The 19,487-nt window shown below is 39.1% G+C and overlaps 2 protein-coding genes across 3 annotated transcripts; both read left to right on the top strand.

The window, feature by feature from the left end:
• The first annotated feature begins 9,272 nt into the window (after positions 1–9,272).
• On the top strand, positions 9,273–16,546 carry LOC102628471 (TOM1-like protein 5). Of its 2 annotated transcripts, none has more exons than XM_006466128.4 (11): positions 9,273–9,604; positions 10,986–11,064; positions 12,142–12,255; positions 12,673–12,751; positions 12,981–13,079; positions 13,169–13,282; positions 13,740–13,903; positions 14,156–14,231; positions 14,341–14,426; positions 15,080–15,307; positions 15,780–16,546. In XM_006466128.4, exons 3-11 carry the CDS (start codon positions 12,155–12,157, stop codon positions 16,108–16,110), a joined length of 1,278 nt encoding a protein of 425 aa, XP_006466191.2. In that variant the 5' UTR covers positions 9,273–9,604; positions 10,986–11,064; positions 12,142–12,154; the 3' UTR covers positions 16,111–16,546. The 2 variants fall into 2 exon arrangements, with proteins under 2 accessions (XP_006466191.2, XP_024955244.2); XM_025099476.2 differs by lacking the exon at positions 9,273–9,604 and adding an exon at positions 9,679–9,753.
• Positions 16,547–16,981: 435 nt separating this feature from the next.
• On the top strand, positions 16,982–18,921 carry LOC102628772 (UDP-glycosyltransferase 88B1-like). Its single transcript, XM_006466129.4, has 2 exons — positions 16,982–18,118; positions 18,264–18,921. The coding sequence occupies exons 1-2, from the start codon at positions 17,229–17,231 to the stop codon at positions 18,787–18,789; spliced, it is 1,416 nt and encodes a 471-aa protein (XP_006466192.2). The 5' UTR covers positions 16,982–17,228; the 3' UTR covers positions 18,790–18,921.
• The last annotated feature ends 566 nt before the right edge of the window (positions 18,922–19,487 follow it).

Genomic DNA, 19,487 nt, shown 5'->3' with positions numbered 1-19,487 from the left:
CCTGAGCTCTAATCTTCCGGGCTCGTAGCTTATCTGGTGGTAAGACCCCGTCTCTAAGGTATGAAACTATCGGGTCCCTCCACGAGCTTTTTTGTTCTATCCGCAACACCCCCAAATTTTGCTCGATACTCGGGCGAGACTTCACTTCTAGGGGGACCGACTTTGGCATTTTTGGGTCGGCTACGGCTGCCATCCTAGCCAAAATGTCTGCTCGACTATTCTGCTCCCTGGGGATTTGTATCACCTCCACTGCTTCGAACTTCCCCATCATCTGCCTGACTATCCTTAGGTACTGTTCCATCTTCTCCTCTCTTGGTTGGAATCTTTCACTGACATGATTCGCAACCAGCTGGGAATCAGTTCTGATCTTAACTCTGTCTGCTTTCACGGCCCTAGCCAATTCCAGCCCTGCTATCAAGGCTTCATATTCTGCCTGGTTATTTGTGGCTGCAAATTCCAACTTTACAGCATAAGAGATCTCCTCCCCCTCTGGGCCTTCCAGGACAATCCCTGCTCCTGAACCCCGCTCTCCTGATGACCCATCCACAGATATCTGCCATACTTGAGTTTCGTCGTTGCCTATATCTGCATCTTGCTGATCCAAGCATACTTCGGGCTCCGCGAACTCAGCTACGAAATCGGCCATTGCCTGGGCCTTTATCGCCGCGCGGGGTTTATAGTCTATGTCGAATTCGCTCAGCTCTACAGTCCATTTGACGAGCCGACCAGAGGCATCTGGCTTGTGCAGAATTTGACGCAATGGCTGGTTGGTTATTACCGAGACCGGGAATGCTTGAAAGTACGGCCTCAACTTCCGAGCAGCAACCACAAGGGCCAGTGCCCATTTCTCCATCGTTGGGTATCTGGTCTCAGCGTCGAGCAGGGCCTTGCTGGTGTAGTATATCGGATACTGAATTCCTTCTTCCTCTCTCACTAGAACGGAACTGGCGGCCCGATCAGATACCGCCAAATACAGATTCAACTTGTCCCCATCCCTCGGTGTGGACAGTAGCGGAGCTTGCTGCAAGTAATGCTTCAAGTTCCGGAAGGCTTCCTCGCATTCTGGGGTCCATTCCGTTTTCTTTCCCCTCCTCATCACTTGAAAGAATGGCTGACACTTATCTGTAGCCTTGGATATGAATCTGCTCAACGCCGCCAACCTCCCCGTGAGGCTCTGCATCTCCTTCAGGTTTCGAGGAGACGTCATTTGCACAATCGCCTGGATCTTCTCGGGATTTGCTTCAATCCCCCTATGGCTCACCATGAATCCCAGGAATTTCCCTGACTCGACCCCAAAAGCACACTTCTCCGGGTTGAGCTTCATCTTATACTTCCTCAAAAGCTCGAACGTCTCCTCGAGATGTCTGACATGTTCCTTCGGGATTTTGGACTTGGTGATCATGTCGTCCACGTACACCTCCATGGTTTTCCCGATCAAGGGCTTAAAGACTTTATTCACCAGCCTTTGATAGGTGGCCCCAGCATTCTTGAGACCGAATGGCATCACCCTGTAACAGAACAGACCTTGGTTAGTGATGAAAGCCGTGCTCTCCTCATCCGGCTCGTACATGGGGATCTGGTTGTATCCCGAGAATGCGTCCATGAAGCTAAGCAGACCATGTCCAGCCGTTGAATCTACTAGCTGATCGATCTTTGTTAAAAGGGAAGCTGTCTTTTGGGCACGCCTTATTGAGGTCTGTGAAATCCACACACATCCTCCACTTGCCGTTTGCCTTCTTTACCAACACCACATTTGATATCCACTCTGGGTAATTGACTTCCCGAATGAACCCTGCTCTCAGAAGCTTCTCCACCTCATCATTTACAGCCTCATACCTCTCCTGGTTGAAGCACCTCCTCTTCTGCCTTACTGCCCGAGCACCTTTCTTTATTGCCAGCCTATGACATGCTACCTCTGGGTCAATCCCTGGCATGTCCTCATGTGTCCAGGCAAACACGTCGGCATGAGCCTGTAAGCATTTCACCAACTCCTGCTTTTGCTCTCCCTCAAGTCTCGACCCGATTCTGATCGTCTTTCCCGGGTTCTCTGGTCCCATGCTTACTGTTTCTAGATCCTCTACGGGTTCTTGTCTGCCAGTCTTGTTTTCCACTCGGGTATCGAGGGATGTTATCTGCATCGCCTCCCTTACTGCCGAGGAGTAGCAGCTTCTTGCGATCCTCTGGTCTCCTCGTACCACTCCGACTACCCCATTCACCCGGTACTTCAGAGCCAGATAATGGTTGGACAACACCGCTTTGCTCATCCTTAAAAATGGCCGACCTAGGATCATCTGGTAAGGACCTTCCTCGTCCACTACGACGAAGTCCAGTATCATTGTTCTTTCTGTCGGGGGGCTCCCGATTGTGATAGGCAGTTCGACCACGCCCAGAGGGACCAGCTTCCCTCCTCCGAACCCCTTCAAGGAGGTGTTGGTGTATTCCAACTTCCGGTCGGCTATTCCCATCTCTTCCAAAGTTGACTTAAATAGCACATCAACTGAGCTCCCCGTATCAACCAGTATCCGGTCAAACTTCTTGCTAGCGACCGTAGCCTTGATGACTAAAGCGTCCTCGTGGGGGTATAGAATCCCTTCCTCATCCTCATCCGTCCACATGATTGGCACTTGCCTGACCCTTACTCGTTTGGCTGCTGGGGTGTTGAAGAGTATCTCTTTACTGGTCATGGCGTATCTGGCATAATTTTTTCTCGATCTGTTCGAATCTCCGGCCAACGTTGGGCCCCCAGCTATCACCCTTGCTGCGGGCGGCTCGTGTCTCAAGATTCCATCACTCTGCTCCCCTTCATCTGTTGTGGCCACCATCGGGAAAGTCCCATCCATAAACTCGTCCAGGTACCGATTTCTCACCAAATCTTCGACCTGGGTCTTGAGATCTCTACACTCTGCTGTGGTATGGCCATGGGTGCCATGGAACTTACAATAACGTCCTCTATCCCTCCTGTTGGGTAGCTTTGTTATTGGTGTAGGGAGGTGCAGCAGCCCTCGACCCTTTATGGCCTCGTACACCTCATCCAGGGGCATCTTCAAGGGAGTGTACCGCCCATAGTCCTGGTTCTGGTCGACCAGATGCACTGCTCTTTCTCTGTTTGCCCCACTGTGAGTTGGGGGCGGTGGGAGTGCTTCTGGTCTGCTCGTCCTGCTACCGTGGCAATGTTGATGAAGATCGCCGGATGCCGAATCATGTCTTCTCCAAGGCTCCCTAGCTGGGGAACGAGGAGGTGGCGCCCTGCTGCGCTGATACTGTGGCGGCCTCTGATGAGGCTGGTAAGCAATTACCCTACCTCCTGCTCCACTACCGGAGATCTGGTGGTCCCTCCTCCTGATCGGCCCATTGGTTGGTAATGCTTTCTTCTCTTTCCTCCCTAATCCTTCCAACTGGTCTGTCTTGATCCGTGCAGCCTTCTCCTCCTCAATCTCGATGTCTCTTTTAGCCTGTTCGTATGCGGCTGCATACGTTTGAATAGCTGGGCTTCTCAAATTGTACCACAGCCTTCCTATCTTCACCCCTTCTTTCAGTCCCCTTAACGCCTGAGGGTGGTTGAAGGCTCCCAAGTCGAGGACAGCCCGATGAAACCTCTTGATGAATTCCCGAAGGGTTTCTTGCTCCCCCTGTTTCATGCTCTTCAGCTCCATCATGTCATCTTCCGGTGACATTGCCCCACTAAACTGCTCTGCGAATTCCTGGCACATCTGCTCGAAGGTTTTTATGCTGCCCCGAGGAAGTTTCCTGTACCATTCTCGTGCACGTCCCTCAAGGGATAGTGGGAACACCCTGCACCTTTGGGATGGAGATAATTCTTGTACCCCCGTTATGTCGTTGAAGCGCTCTATGTGCATCAGCGGGTCAGTTCTTCCCGAGTATCTGAGGTCGGGGAGGCGGAAATCTCTCGGAATAACTGCCCTCATGATCTCTGCTGCGAGCGGTGATTCCCCGTCCAGCATTATCCTCCAACCAGGGGCTCTGTTCCTCCCTTGCATGTCGTCAATTATTTGCGCTAGCCTTCGCACTTCCTCCTCCAGCTGTCCTGCGCGACCAGGGTCGCGTGCTGCAGCTTGATCCCGCTCTCGCTCTACATCATGTAAGTGTTGCCTCAGTTCTGTTTCCTCTGCATTCACCACCCCGTCGCCCCCGTCACAAGTCTGTCTTACCGGGGACTGCTCTCTTTCTCTATGAAATTCTCCCCGCAGAGGTACGTTACCTCTCTCACCACCAAATCTCCCAGCGGTTTGACTTTTCTCCGCACTATCGGTACCTGGTGCCGCTCCACCGCCTCTCACCCTTCCCTCTTGGGTTACCCTTCGCTCGTTCCGCAGCTCATGCAGGATGGTTGTCAAGGTTTCCATCTGCTTTTCCATTCGCTCCATCCGGTCGAACATGACTTTTTCCCGTGCTTCGCTGATTACCTCCCTCAGCGTCACGGAATCGTTAAGCCTTATGTCACCCCCTTGTGCGCTACTTCCTCCTATCTCCATTGCCTTTCGCTTACTCCACCCCTCTTCTTGCTATCGACAGAAGCTTTTTGCTCTGGATCCCCACAGACGGCGCCAAAATGTTGATGCGAGATTCCGGTTCTCCTCGTTCTACGATCAGGATCTCTACTCGATCAACTTCGTCACGACCAGGAGGTCTCCTCGCCAGGCTTCTTCTCCAGAGGTCCCTGCGTACACAGATAAGTCAGAGTACGCCGGTTGTTTTCCCGGCGCAAACCCTCCGACGCTCAAGTCAGATATGAAGGTTCGGGAAAAGCTTGCCACAGGTCTTATGGCGTTTTTTGTGGTTTTCTCTTCTTTTTAGGTTTTTTTTCTCTTCTAATCTCAAGAATGCCAACCCTTTTACCTTCGTTGGCTACCTTTTTATAGGCTTCCTCTGAATCTCAGTCTTCCGCTCTTTTCGAGACGGTATGGGACTCCAACTGCTGCGTTATGGGCAAAACATGGGATCTAGCGTGTTACGCCACGGTTCAGGGGAAAGCGTGGCTGCCATGGCTCTGTGAGACCTTGCGTGTTACGCCACGGTTCTGGGGAAAGTGTGGCTGTCATGGTTCTGTGAGATCTTGCGTGTTACGTCGCGGTTCTGGGGAAAGCGTGGCTGTTGTGCCTAGATTCTCGTGCTGGAGAGCACGTCTTGCCAACTGCCGTCGACCGGGTCTCCTCGCCTCTCGATCTCTAGTCAGAATGGCCTTATGCCTCTTATAGGAATTGGCCTCGCGGACGACAACATCGTGGACGAGCATGATATTTCTGCTCCTGTTCTTCCACGCGCCAGGCTTTAACGGAACACACCGGTTCGCAGAACTCCGCCATCAGATATCTGCTCGTCATTCCTGGTCCCTTCGACGCATTTGTCCCAAACAGTATCCCTCCCAAACATCGTTGTCATTTCTAAATCTGAAAAATAGACATACGCTAATCCCGTGTGCCTTCGCTTTCTTGCATTCAACTCGGACCCAAAATGCTAACTATGTCAGTCTGACTGGGGGAAAAAAATCAGTTAAACTCCGCCTTTGTCTACCGGGTTTGGTCATTTTGGAACGACTGGCCACTGGCCCAAAAGTGCAACCAGGCTAGTGAATGCCTGAAAGCCACGACTCATCCCCTTATGCCTTAACCTTTCGTGTTAATATATAAATAAAATAACAAGACAAAATAAGAATAAGGTTAAGTGAAACAGGAAGTATGAAATGTTGAATCTTTTGTCTTCACTTTTGAAGTACATAGTTGAAGTGGAATGCAGTTGATACACTTTCCTCACTATTCCTAGGGATGACAAAATTCGAGTTTGGTTCTAGTATGGTTAATGTCCGGATTCAATCTAGATAAACTTTTTAGACACCTAGGTTGGACTTAAAAAGTCCAGTATCGAGCCCCTTTTTTAACCTGAATTTTTATGCATGGATTTTATATTTTGTAATATTTTTTTATAATTTTTTAATTTATTTTAACGAAATTAGACATAAAATTATGAATATTTAAATATTTAAAATTCTACATATATATGTATAGTAGATAGGTCGAATAAATATAATTATTTAAAATAATATTATATATATATATATATATAAAGTCCGAGTTCCAGCCAAGACCACGAGCTTATTAAATGATGATGCTTGGGATCGATCGAACTTCATCTTTAGGCTGGGTATTATCCTGCCCGCATTGCCCAAGTTCAATCTGGATTCCAGTCTAGGCTAGACAATTATTTTTGATACCTCAAGTTATTTTCGAATAAATTTACCATATAAAAATATTAAACATCTTAATTCTTAAAAGACTTAAACTGAAGAATTGAACTCAGTTGCTCAGATCGAGGCTGAGGTCCAGGAACTTGATGTTAGGCCTAGCCCGACAATCGAGATTGGGCAATTTATTAGCAGGTGGAGCCAACAAAGCCCATTTAAATAGATTCATCATTCCTATTTTAAGATTAATTAATTAAAAACTCTTTGAAATTTTTTCCCACACTGACATCCCAATTCGATTAGCACTCACTAAAAACTGTCAATATTTTACAATGCTCAGCTATAAAAAAGTACAATCGCCAGTCAATATAAGGCGATAGTTTTTCATTATTTCATTATAGATATTTATTCTGCCTTTTGTTTTCGTACGTTTTTATTTGCGGGCTTTTGCTAAGTTACAGTCAGTGTAAGTTGCGTCCCATACAAAAAAATACAAAAAAATAATGACGTGACCGTAGGCCCACGTGATCATTGTGTGGACTGTAAGTTACAATCAACTGTAAATTAGCAAGACCCTAATTTGTGTGCCTAACAATGGATTGTAGAATGTAGGTCCTGTAGCACTGGCAATACGGGTCGAGATTTGTTTATTTAATTCGAATTACAAACTAATTTTTAATTTGAATGAAGAACTAATTTGATAATATTTTAGCTTTTAAAATAATTATTTATAAATGTACTGTAAAAATAATTAGTTATAAAAAATTAAATATTTGATAAATTTTATTTTTAAAAATTTTGTAAATATTAAAAGTTATCGTATGTGTTTAATAAATCTTACTACTAAACTACTATAATAATGAAAAGTATTAAAATAGACATAATGTTAAATTAAATTTATATGTATCAATATGTATATTTAATATATTTTATTTTGTGCATCTCTCTCTCTCTCTCTCTCTCTCTCTCTCTCTCTATATATATATATATATATAAGACAATTGATAAATAAAATAAATATTCTAATTTTGTTATCTCGAAATAATTGGTAATAATAGCAATCTCTTTAAATTCAATGATTTGTTTTTCTTAATTGAATAAGAGTAATTTAGATTTTTGTATTATATGTAAGGATATGTATGAAATTGTATCAAGTATAAAACTGATTTTCAAAATTATATTTTGAATAGTCATTCATTTCGTGCTTTTTTAAATCTTTGTAGGATGGGATGACTTTGTCAAAAGTGATTTTTTAAAAAAATTTATCAAACACTAAAATTAACTTTTAACTTTTCAAAATTACTTTTAAATCTCTCAAAAGTAATTTGAAAGAGCCCAAAATAGTTTTGGATTTGAAAATTTTAAATAAATAGGTCAAATTCTATTTATCCACTGAATAAATAAATTAATTAAATTCAGGTTGGAGCTCATTAATTCGTTTATTAGCTTATGTCTTGTTTATTAAACATAAACAAACTGAATACGAGTTTAATTCAGTTAATTGAATTACTTATTTATCTTTATAATTTTAAATTTTAGAAAACAAAAATTACTAAGTTATAAGGTTATTTGTGATTTTTTTTCTTGATTTTAGTTATTATTTGATATATAATAAAAAATTTAAACGAATTGAATTTTATTTTGATTGGTTGATAAATTCTGTTAAATAAATTAAACAAATAAAAAAATATATTTGTACATTTAACGAAAATTCATTTATCAAATAAATGTAATTTGAATTATGAAGCATGGAATAAAGATTTGTTTAATAAATGAGATAGATTTTAATTCTGCCGGATTTTGACAAAATTTGTTTAGGATTAGTCACCAATTCGTTCGCGTTGTGAACAATAACTGAATTGCAACAACATTTAATTTGCTATATTAGATCGAACGGCCTATAACGAAACGATCAGAAATTGATGTTCGATTTGTTCTAACATGTCGCTTTCTGATGGTGTCGGGGGTGCAGGGGAATAAAGCCAGCATAGTCGATCTAAAACTAGAAGTTGAAAACTAGGAGAAAGAGAATCCAAGTCCAGCAAAGCGCTGGAACATTTGCTCAATTCCCGACGCGCTGTCTCGTGCACAACCCCTCCTTTAGATATCACTGTTCACAGCACGCTCGAGAGTATCCAATATAAGTGTTACTCGCTCTCTTGCAACAACATCTGTGTAAGTAGCAATATTATTTTTGGGACCAGACAATGTTACCCTACGGTGAGCCACGTATGTGGTACCTCGAGGCCCCAAGCCTTGCTTTTGGCAACAGGTAACATGAATGGTTTTGTAATGATGACAATGAAAAGATTTGTTTGGGCAACTCTAGTATTAATGTCATCTTGTGATTCCATCCGAATTTTGTAGTTAAAAATGTTTAGATGAGAAGAGCATTAAGATAGATGATTTCTTAGTTAAGTACTCGTGTTGCACATTAAAAATAATAATAATAATTGAGAAGATTATTCCATATTTTGAAATAAATATTAAATTAATGTAAACAATCGAAAGATATTAAAAAATAAAACTATTGGAGAGAGTTTTGAATATCTCAGTATACACTTTTACATATACTTATTCATGTGCCTTTTACTTAAATCATATATGCATATATGATTATATGTATGATGTGGGTAGCGAAATAAAATCCCAAAAATATTAGGCGACTAAAAATCGATTTCAAATTTATTTACTCTTTTTTTTAAAAAAAAATAGATACATATATAACATACAAAGCACTTAGTATTATTCTCAATTGAAGATTAATATTTTATTAAGAAGTGAAGAAAAAACATTTAAGATGTAAAAAAAATTATTGAAAAAAAACGTTTTCATAAATTTAGCAATTATATTGACAAATCACAAATACATAAAAGGAAACACTTGGTGAAAGTGGAAAATGGAAGAAAGCCCGGTCAGGAAACCCTCCCCCTGTCCAAACACGTGTCCTAAAAAGACAGAAGCGTCAAAATAGACAGGTCACCCCACGGTGTAATTAGACTAATCCTTCCCCACCACAGCACATATTAAGCCGCTTTAGCTTTATCGTGGCGTGCCGCAGCTGCTCCCATTACTGTTTAATTCGCCATCGAAACTGAAAAAAGGGCAAAGAGTCCTCCTCCCTGTCCTAATCTCAGCGTAAATAAATTACAATTAGCGGTAGTAACAAAACGCTAATCATAAAGCTATAAGAGAGAGAGAGAGAGAGAGAGAGAGAGAGAGAAAAAGAGTTAGCAACTAATTTCGCTTCTCTAATTTTATCTCTGTTTACAGTCAGTGAGTTATAGTCAATAGTCAATTTAGTCATCATCATAGCGTTGATTGAAATGCTGAAGTTAATTCGTGTATATCAGCTCTTCTTAAATTTTCTTCACATAGTCTCTCTCTTCCTCTCAGTCCTCGCAGGTATGCCGTCGTTTTATATTTGTTTCCTTTCTATAGAACAAGAATTAGGAAAAAAAATTTTTTCGTTTCATTTAAATTCACCTTCGCTTTACCCGTTGATCTGTTGATTTCGTGTTCGCATCCTGTGTTTGTTGTGTTAGATCTTTGAGGTAACATTTGTTTCAACTGCTTACGATCTGACCACGGCAGAATTTATGATTTTCAAGTACATACTGCTCCAAAATTTTTTAGATAATTTTGCTTATGTGAGTTAATTTTAGCAACTAAAAGGAAAGTGTTTAGGAGCAGAGTGACAGTTTTGATTATTAGTGAAAAATCTGAACTAATCAACAATCATCTTTCCAGAATCACCATATAGAAAGAGTCTACTGGCAACAATATGCTAATACTTTGTAACTTGCATTCTGAATCAAATTAGATGAGATTAGACAAGAATTTATACAGGCATCAGTGTACTTATCTGCCATCTGGCATGTTTGTGTTCTTGTAGGAATAATTTGTAACCAAAACAAAGAAGGGAGAATTTTTATAAAATATGCTAATTTTATGAAGAAAAGTCATAAATGACTTGATGTTTTTCATTGAAAGAGGATTCCCTCTCCTTTGTCAGTTTGTGCATTATTCACACTACTCACAAGATGGATTAAAAAACTTTCAGCTTCTTTACCTTGTTGTTTAATAGAAAGTGTCATCCTATATATAACATGAAAGTGATAGTATCAATATACGCTTCAACATTTGTTGTAAAGAATAGTGAGGAAAAAGAAAAATTATTTCCATTAACTTATCTACTTCTCAACTAGTTTGGAATATATATGTGTATGTGTATGTATGCATGCATACATGCATACATACGTGTATGTATGTTTATATATAAATATATATAGGTTGACACATTGATATGTCAGAATGTAATCAGGAGGTGTTCAACTTACTGATTGTGAATAATAAGTTACCATGACCTCATGATTGAAATCTTCTGTGAGTAAGCCTTAATCCATACAACTAATTGTTGTACAAGTTGATATATGGGCCTACAATCTGATAAACAATGCATATAAAATGAATGACAACCTACCATTTATGCATGCAACTAAAACTATATGAATATTATTAATCTTAAAACATAATGTTTGACACACAGTTCTAAGGTCGTCTACTCTAACAAACTTGATGCAGAAACTGAAATCGGCTTAAGTACTATGAACTTAAAGTTATCATTTTAGCACATAGTTTTATAGCACTATCTGATTTTTATTCTGTATCTAACCTCTGCTTTATTCTGCTCTATATTTAATCACATTCCTTTAAAATTAATGAAGTACTATGGCTTTCATCTTACCTTGAATCTTTTTTTTTCTCAAAAACAAATGTTTTGCAGAGTAACGATGATGCAGTATCAACTTCAAAGAAGTTGCGAACACCAGAGTTTCTTTTAGTTTTCCCTTCAATGAGAAAAAGTATGTTTAATATATGTCAAAATTTGAAAATTAGCAGATGCAGTGGTTCTATTTCCTATCATTGTTGTTACGTAATTATTCTCATGTTGTATTTTGTAAATGCTTTGTGGCTTCACGTCTATCATGTGATTGAGATGCGTGTTTGTGGGATTTGAAATCTAACTTAGGGTTAAAGCCATGCAAACACTCTTTTAGAAGAAAGATAATCATTAAATAAAGATGTTTTACACAGTTAGATAATGTTATTACGATAATGGCATCAGCATGTTGAATTGTATTAAATACTGGATTGATGTTGGGGTGGCTGGGGTGGTCATGTGGTAGCCATGGATGTCGTCACATAAGGGGAAGTTGTGCAGACAGGGATCTTAGCTGATACATCGCCAGTGTTTTGACAAATAGAAAGCTTTTTTTAAAAAAAAAATTTGTTATATACACATGTTTACACTTCCTAATGCATTAACTATGGAAAACACTTTAGAAAATAACATGATTTATCTGAGACCTTTTTTCTTTATTTGGAAATACATCAAGTTGCCAGTCATGCTGTGGCAAATGTGATAATTGGCTTTATTAGTGCAAAGATTAGTTATTCCTTTGTATTGTGGTCGATTGTGAATGAGATGGCCTTGTAGTTGTCATTGGGGGAATTTTGATTTTTCAATCTAATTATGAGTGGTACCTATTGAACTGTGAGAATTAGCTTCAGCAAACTCTAGAATGATCAGTCTTCCGCAGTACTTTTTATATTAGTGAGGTTAACAATATTTGCAAATAATTGTCAGTTATTTTTTTTTTCTGGTAGAAGCTTTGATGCATGGATAGCGAAACTCAATTAGCTCTTTAGATATGCTTGATAATTTAGTTTATTTTTGAAAGAAAATGATAAAACAGGCTGCATGTGGAGTGTGAATGTTTGTCTGAGTTGCCTTTCTGATCACTGATTTTTCAGCTAATTTCGTTGGAAAATATTTGACTTAACCCAATAGTTGTCCTCTCATTTGTTTGACTTTATTTTTTGCTGTACTTAGATCATTGTTATTCATGTGCTTTCCTTCTACATATTTTTATCTCCAGATATAAGCAAAAAATGGCCACTGAGCTCGTTAATTCTGCAACAAGTGAGAAACTTGCAGACGTGGATTGGACGAAAAATATTGAAATTTGTGAATTAGTCGCTCGTGATCAAAGGTTTAACTTACAGAACACTCCAATTTTTTTTATTAAATAATATTTGTTTATTGTTTTGGTTCATTTTTATTGTGCTTTAATGTTGCATTGATTTATTTATTTATTTTTTAATGTTTCATTGATGATTTAGGTTTGCTTAGAGGAGATAGAGCTGAGCTTAGATTAAATGTGCTCTAATCCTCTTGTGGCTTGGTTTTCATAGTATTGGAACTTCTGAAAATCATGAAAAAAAAAAAATTAGTCATTTAGTTATCAAAGGAAAATGTTCATCTTTACAGTAGACAGTTATGAGGTGCTCATTGATGATTTTCCTTTTCACTTTTTGGGGGCTTTTGGACTGTGAAGCTTTACTTATGTGACATATTGCTAATTTGTAGTCTTAATATTTTGCTATTGTTTCTGATTCTTTACTTGCAGGCATGCTAAGGATGTGATTAAAGCTATTAAAAAACGTTTGGGTAGCAAAAACACAAATGTACAACTATATGCTGTTATGGTGAGCCCTTTTATTGTCTTTTATCTACTTAGTGTTGGGAAATTCTCATTTCCCCTATATTTTTCGAGTTTCAATATGACACTGCAGTTGCATTTTCTTTTTCCTTCCTATAAAACTCTCAAGATCTGGTCATGAAATGACTCTGCAACTTCAGCTTATTTCTTGCATTTTTTTTTTTGGGGTTCTACAGCTTATTATAAGATCACTGATCTATTATTCAATAATGCAGTTGTTAGAGATGTTGATGAACAATATTGGAGACCATATTCATAAGTTGGTTATAGATACTGGGATTCTCCCTATTCTTGTGAAGATAGTGAAGAAAAAGGTGTAAGCCGGTTTCCTAATGCACAATTTGTGATGTGTGGCTGATTTTTATAATTATCACTTAATTTGCTTTACTTTCTTTTCTGACAGTCAGATTTGCCTGTACGAGAGAGGATATTTCTTCTTCTAGATGCCACGCAGACCTCCCTTGGTGGTGCTTCTGGAAAATTCCCTCAATATTACACAGCTTATTATGAATTGGTGGTAGGTACAGACTCAGAATTTTTCAATTTGGTTTTGTTATTTATTAGACATAATTGGTGTGATGCTAGTTTCTTTGTCATCAAAGTTTAGTTAACTGAGGAAGGATCTTTATTGGTTTTTCTCCCATCATCACTGCTAGTGCTAAGAAATTGATATAAAAGAGACTGAAATGAGATGTTTTGTTTCCTGAAACTTTTACTTCTCCTGTTGTAAAATGGTTTTTTTTTATAGTGCTTATTAAGGAATTTCATTGAAAGTTCTTTTGGCTGGGGCAGTAGCAAATTCTATCCTACATGTCTATCTTTTTCTTTTACGGGCTTTGCTGGAGAGAGGCAGAAACTGTTCAGTAATTTTATGTCTTATCTCCTTCTGATGTGCTCTATTGGCTAATAAAATTCTTGTTAGGATAATATTTAGTGGAATTCTTTTTATTAATTTTTATTAATTATTTTTGCAGAGTGCAGGAGTACAGTTTCCTCAAAGACCTCGTACAATACCATCAAGTCATCCTTCTTCCGATGCAAATAAGAAAGTTACACTAAATGGAGAACTTGCCTTCTCTAGAAATGAAGGTGTTACTCTTGCTCAGCAACCAGAGCCTCAGATTGTTCCAGAATCCAGGTACATTTTGTTAAACTTTTTTCTGCTATTTTTCATCCATTTGAAGCATAATCAAATATTATAAATGCATTTAGCTATACTTGAGAGAAATTAATTCACAATTTCTCTTTCAATTTCTTTTTTAATCTTCTTAGACTTCTGATTTTCATTTTCAACTATTTGATTATTGTAATTGTGATTAATTATTAATTATACATCTCAGCAGTATCGTTATTGCTTATAAATGATTTCTTGGTTTTCTTTCCTATACAGTATTATTCAAAAGGCTAGTAATGCATTAGAGGTTCTAAAGGATGTCCTCGATGCAGTTGGTACTCAGAATCCTGAGGTATATTAGTAAACTATGATTAACAATATTCAATGCCAATTGTTTTTGTTGTCTCGAAATTTAGCTGTGAATTATTAATTAGCATGTGTCATTTTGACTGTATTTTTAGGGAGCAAAGGACGAATTTACACTCGATCTTGTTGAACAGTGTTCCTTCCAAAAGCAACGAGTTATGCATCTTGTAATGACTTCTCGGTAAGTGAACTTCCTAGCTTCCCTTGTGCCTCGTAGTTATAATAAATTTGCTTCTTAACCCTTGCTTTCTAAACTAAAGGAAATCAATGCTATAGATATTATGAAGGACAAGGCGGGCATCTATGTGTTTGTGCATTAATGTGAGTAGGTGTGGGGTTGGGGATGTACATTGTTTCTTTTTTTTTGGGGTTGGGGGGGGGGGGGGGGGGGTTAACTGGTTTATTCACTGTAGGTAGAATAAGTGTTTCAAGAGTGTGGGAAGATGAAGGGATGGGAGGGAGGGAGTACATCCTTTTAGACCTAATTTCAGTTATCTTGTGACAGATATTGTCACTTACTGATTAATTTGTGTGCATCTGTCATAAGGAGTGAGATTTGCAGCCTGGTGGGTAAGGGAGACGGAAAAATTAACCTGTCATTGTGCATATACCTTCTGTACTAATCTAAATTGATGATAGATCTAATTAGTTTCTGATAGTTTTTATCGTTTCTTTTGTAGTGCTTGATACGCTTTCTTTTGGGTGGTTCAGTGGATCTTTGGTCCATCTTTTGTTGTTTTACATCATAACATGCTCTTTATTTCTGTTTCTTATCAACATACATGCTAAGTGTTTTTCTCTTGAAACTTGAATTAATTCTTCTTCCTTTACAAGGGACGAGAAGGTGGTTTCTCAAGCAATTGACTTGAACGAGCAGCTCCAGAATGTCCTGGCAAGACATGATGTCCTTCTCTCAGAGAGGTCTACATCAACTGCCAATCATGTGAACCATCAAGATGGCCATCTGTCGACTAGATCTACCACCACTGCCAATCATTCTGCCAATCATGCTGACCATGAAGAAGAAGAAGAAGAGGAAGAGGCTGAGCAACTTTCCCGGAGGTACTTTTATCTAAACTGATCTTCAGCGCGACCTTTGTTTCTTCTTGGATAATATGTGTGCTTTCTACCAGCCTGAATCCGATTTTTGCACAAGTTAATGGTGCATGGCTCTGATATCGTGATAGACAAAAGCTTGCTTAATGAGTGTCTATCTTACAACTGTTGTATGTTAAAATGGTCTCAAGTTCTTTTGTTTCTAGTCATAAGTTTTTCGTTTCAGTTCTAAGTTTTGCTTTTCAAAGAAAAAGTTCGTGAATATAAAGAAAAATTTGGAGAAATGTAACAATAAGCTTGTGACCGGCAACAAAAAACTTATGAAAATTGTAACATGCAGTGGCTGCTGGGTAGCATTTCCCAGTTCATAACTTTCAAATATTCCTCGGTTTCTTGATGAGACTTCCATGTTTTGGGTAAAAAGAAATTCCCATTTCTTGGATATTGCTCCCTCTTTTGACTGTAAATCACATGGCAGGATGCGGAAAGGAAAAGCATGTGCAAGGCCTGAAGATGAAGAACACTTGCCAGAACGTCATCCCTTGGGCATTCTTGGATCGTCAATTCCAGCAGCAAGGCTGAACCGACCACTTATACGTCCAGTGCAAACAGAGCCACCACATGAAACCAATGCACATCCTCAACCTGTTACAATACCGCCCCCACCTGCAAAGCATGTTGAAAGGGAGAAATTCTTTCAAGAGAAAAAGGTTGATGCTTCAGCTGCAGCTGCTCACATGAGGGGCCTCTCCTTACACAGTCGAAATGCCAGCAGTTCTCGGAGCGGGAGTACAGATTTTAGCGATTGACCATCAAAAAGAGATTCTGCCTATCATTCTCTCCTTTATTCGATGGGATATAATATAAGGTTGGCTTCTCATTGTGTGCAAGTGCAAGTGGTTTTTGCTTTTTGTGTCTAGTGATTTTAGGAATTGGTGGAATGGGGTAAAGCATTTAACCGTCAAGTTTAACGATAGTCCTCCCTACACGAGAATATTTGATATGCTGTTCTAGTTCTCAAAGCTTCCCATCGGAGTTTGCACTTTTAAGCAAACTGCTTCTCTGTTTCCAGCGTAAGGGAGTTCATAGTTGTTATTATTTTTTAATTAAATATTTGTGTTTTTATTGAGACATAGCATGAAAGCGCTTCAAAATTCATGAAAACGTGCTTCAATCATGCTTTAACCTGCACGAAATGTATTGGTGAGTGGTGATTTTATCCTTGGTAAGTGATGCTTTTGTCGATGACCGGTACCAAGTTGGACAAATGTACTTCGTCAAATTATCGGGTCAAAGCTGCCCGTTTCCAATTTTCCCTTATAATTTGTGCATGCAATGTGACAGGAAAAGTCTTTAACGGAAAAAGAACAAGGGTAGCGACGATTTTAAGTTATACATTAAAAAAAAAAAATTCACTAATTCGTATTTGGAAGGAAAAGTGATTGGGGAATTGAAGTAAAAATTAATAACACACTTAAAAAATGTTTTCGGTTAATTTAAAAAAAAATTCACTTAAAAGAATATGATTTTAGCTGTGTTTCTATCAATCTTTCACTAGGTTTTAGTACAAATATCAGTGTTCATTTGAAAATTGTGTGTATTATTGTGAAATCAGTTTAAAGATCAATGTCTCAATTATTTCATTTCATCTGTGAACATCTTTGTTTTTTTTTTTTTTTTCTCTTTTGGGTCATAATATTTACAGAGTGTGACTTTTAAGTAAAACGTGCAAGCTAATCAATGTACCTTTTTAGAAAAATCAATGTGCCTTTCTAACAGTAAAAAAAATTTGCTTTTTCCGACAATTGTATGGACAGAGAGCCTCTATTTAAACTGTTAAAATGTGAACTGCTCCCCCACCCCCAATCAAATCTGCCTCCGCCATCCATAGCTTCTCCTCAGCATCTCGCCTCAAGCACCAAGCATAATGAAAAAAACCATAGCTTTATACCCAGGTCCAGCGTTCCACCACATGATTTCAATGGTGGAACTTGGCAAGCTAATCTTGCAACACAGGTCAGACGTGTCCATAACAATCCTTGTTCCATCCATGCCCTTGGAAGAATCCAAAACTTGCTCGTACATCAATTCAATCTCACACCGACTCAATCCGATCATCTCCTTCTACTACCTTCCCACCATCCAAATGCCCTCCGAGACACTATCCAGAGCCGACATCGCCATCGAATCCATCAAACTTAATTCTTCCAATGTCTTCCAGGCCCTGGAAAACATCTCTCTCACTTCCAAAATCCTGAGTTTTATAATAACTTCAACTACCAGCTTCTCTTATCACCCAAACATTCCAACTTACACTTACTTCAATTCCTGTGCTTCCACCCTCGCCGCCATCCTCTACTTACCAACTCTACACAACCAAATCACTTCAAGCTTCAAAGACCACCCAAGCTCTCTTCTGTTCATTCCAGGATTGCCCCCGGTTAAATCATCCTTCATGCCCGAACCTGTGCTTGATCGCCAAAAGCCCATCTATGATTTCTTCCTCAACTACTCGACTTCGTTATCCAAGTCAACCGGGATTATAATCAATACATTTGACTTCCTTGAGCAGCAAGCAATCAAAGCTATTGTCCATGGTGCTTGCGTCACAAATGGCACAACTCCACCGCTGCACTGCATTGGACCCTTGATCGTGGACGCCAAAGATCGTGCTGGCGGCGTCTCCGATGATGTATCTTCCGATTGTTTGACGTGGTTAGACTCTCAGCCTAGTGGGAGCGTTGTGTTTTTGTGCTTTGGAAGCAGGGGTACATTCTCTGCTCCGCAGCTAAAGGAAATCGCAATTGGACTCGAGAGGTCTTTATATAAATATGATATTTTTATTCATGCACTTCCATTTTATAATAATGTACCAACAGTCAATTGATGATCTTTAAATATACTACCTGTTCATTGTTCCTCTAACAACTAATATATTATATTATGTTCTATGATATGCAAGGTGCAATCAAAGATTCTTGTGGGTCGTGCGAAATCCATCAAATGCTGCAGAGGCGGAGCTACCGGAAGGGTTCTTGGAGAGAACCAAAGAGAGAGGACTGGTGGTGAAGTCATGGGCACCTCAGTCTACTATTTTGGGGCACGAATCGGTGGGGGGTTTTGTCACACATTGTGGGTGGAGCTCAGTGGTGGAAGCAGTGACATATGGAGTGCCGATGATTGCATGGCCTTTGTATGCCGAGCAGTTCCTGAATAGCGTTGCGTTGGTGCAAGAAATGAAGGTGGCAATGCCAATGTTTCTGAACGGAGAAGAAGAAACCATTGGCAATGGGGAAGGGGTGGTGAGTGCAGAAAGAGTGGAAGAGAGGGTAAGAGAATTGATGATGGGATCCGAGGGGAAAGCCTTGAGAGAAAGAAGCTTGGAGATGAGAATGATGGCTGCGACCGCTTGGAATAATAATGATGGTGGCTCGTCGTTTACAGCATTTTCAAACTTGGTGGCTTCTTGGAACTCACTGTATTCATAAATTCCTAGCGATTATGATGATTTTGATGCATTACTCATTTTGAGTTTGAATTTTGAGATGAGCAAAATACACCTCTACCCACTTTTATATGTTTATTATCATTATTATTAATATTATATATTTTTTTTTGTGTGGAAATAGATTGTGCATGCTCTTGTGCCAAGTTTGACTTGTGGCAAATTTGACTTGTGTCAAAATAAAGCAATTGAATAATAAATAATAAATATCTTGTTATTAAGCACTACTCAATAAAATAATAAATATCTAATAGTTGACTGATTGCAATTGAAACAAAACAAATAAATAAATATATATATATATATATAGCCAATGGGCCCGTAGCCCATTGGCACATCCATGCACCCAACAGCTTTGGGTGCATGGTTTGAGTTTCAGCGCAGTGCCTCCCCTGTATATTAATGGTTTATTTGTCTCCTTATGTTGAGATAGAATTAATATCTTTCTAATATTAATAGTGAGGGTTTCTCAATCTCCTTCTAAAATTAATTGTGAAAATAGATTTCTCTTTAATTTTAAATGAGGTTTGATATTCAGATGTGTTGTAATAAAATTATTTAAAAGAGTACCGATTGATCTCTAATTATAAATATTTTAAGTGAGGATTGACATTCAGGAGTGTTGCAATATAATTATGTAAAAGAATTATGACTGATATTTAATTATAAATATCAATAGCG

Source organism: Citrus sinensis, chromosome 7 (assembly GCF_022201045.2).
Source record: "Citrus sinensis cultivar Valencia sweet orange chromosome 7, DVS_A1.0, whole genome shotgun sequence".
NCBI classification, from domain to species: domain Eukaryota; kingdom Viridiplantae; phylum Streptophyta; class Magnoliopsida; order Sapindales; family Rutaceae; genus Citrus; species Citrus sinensis.
This window is presented reverse-complemented; position numbering and strand designations above follow the sequence as displayed.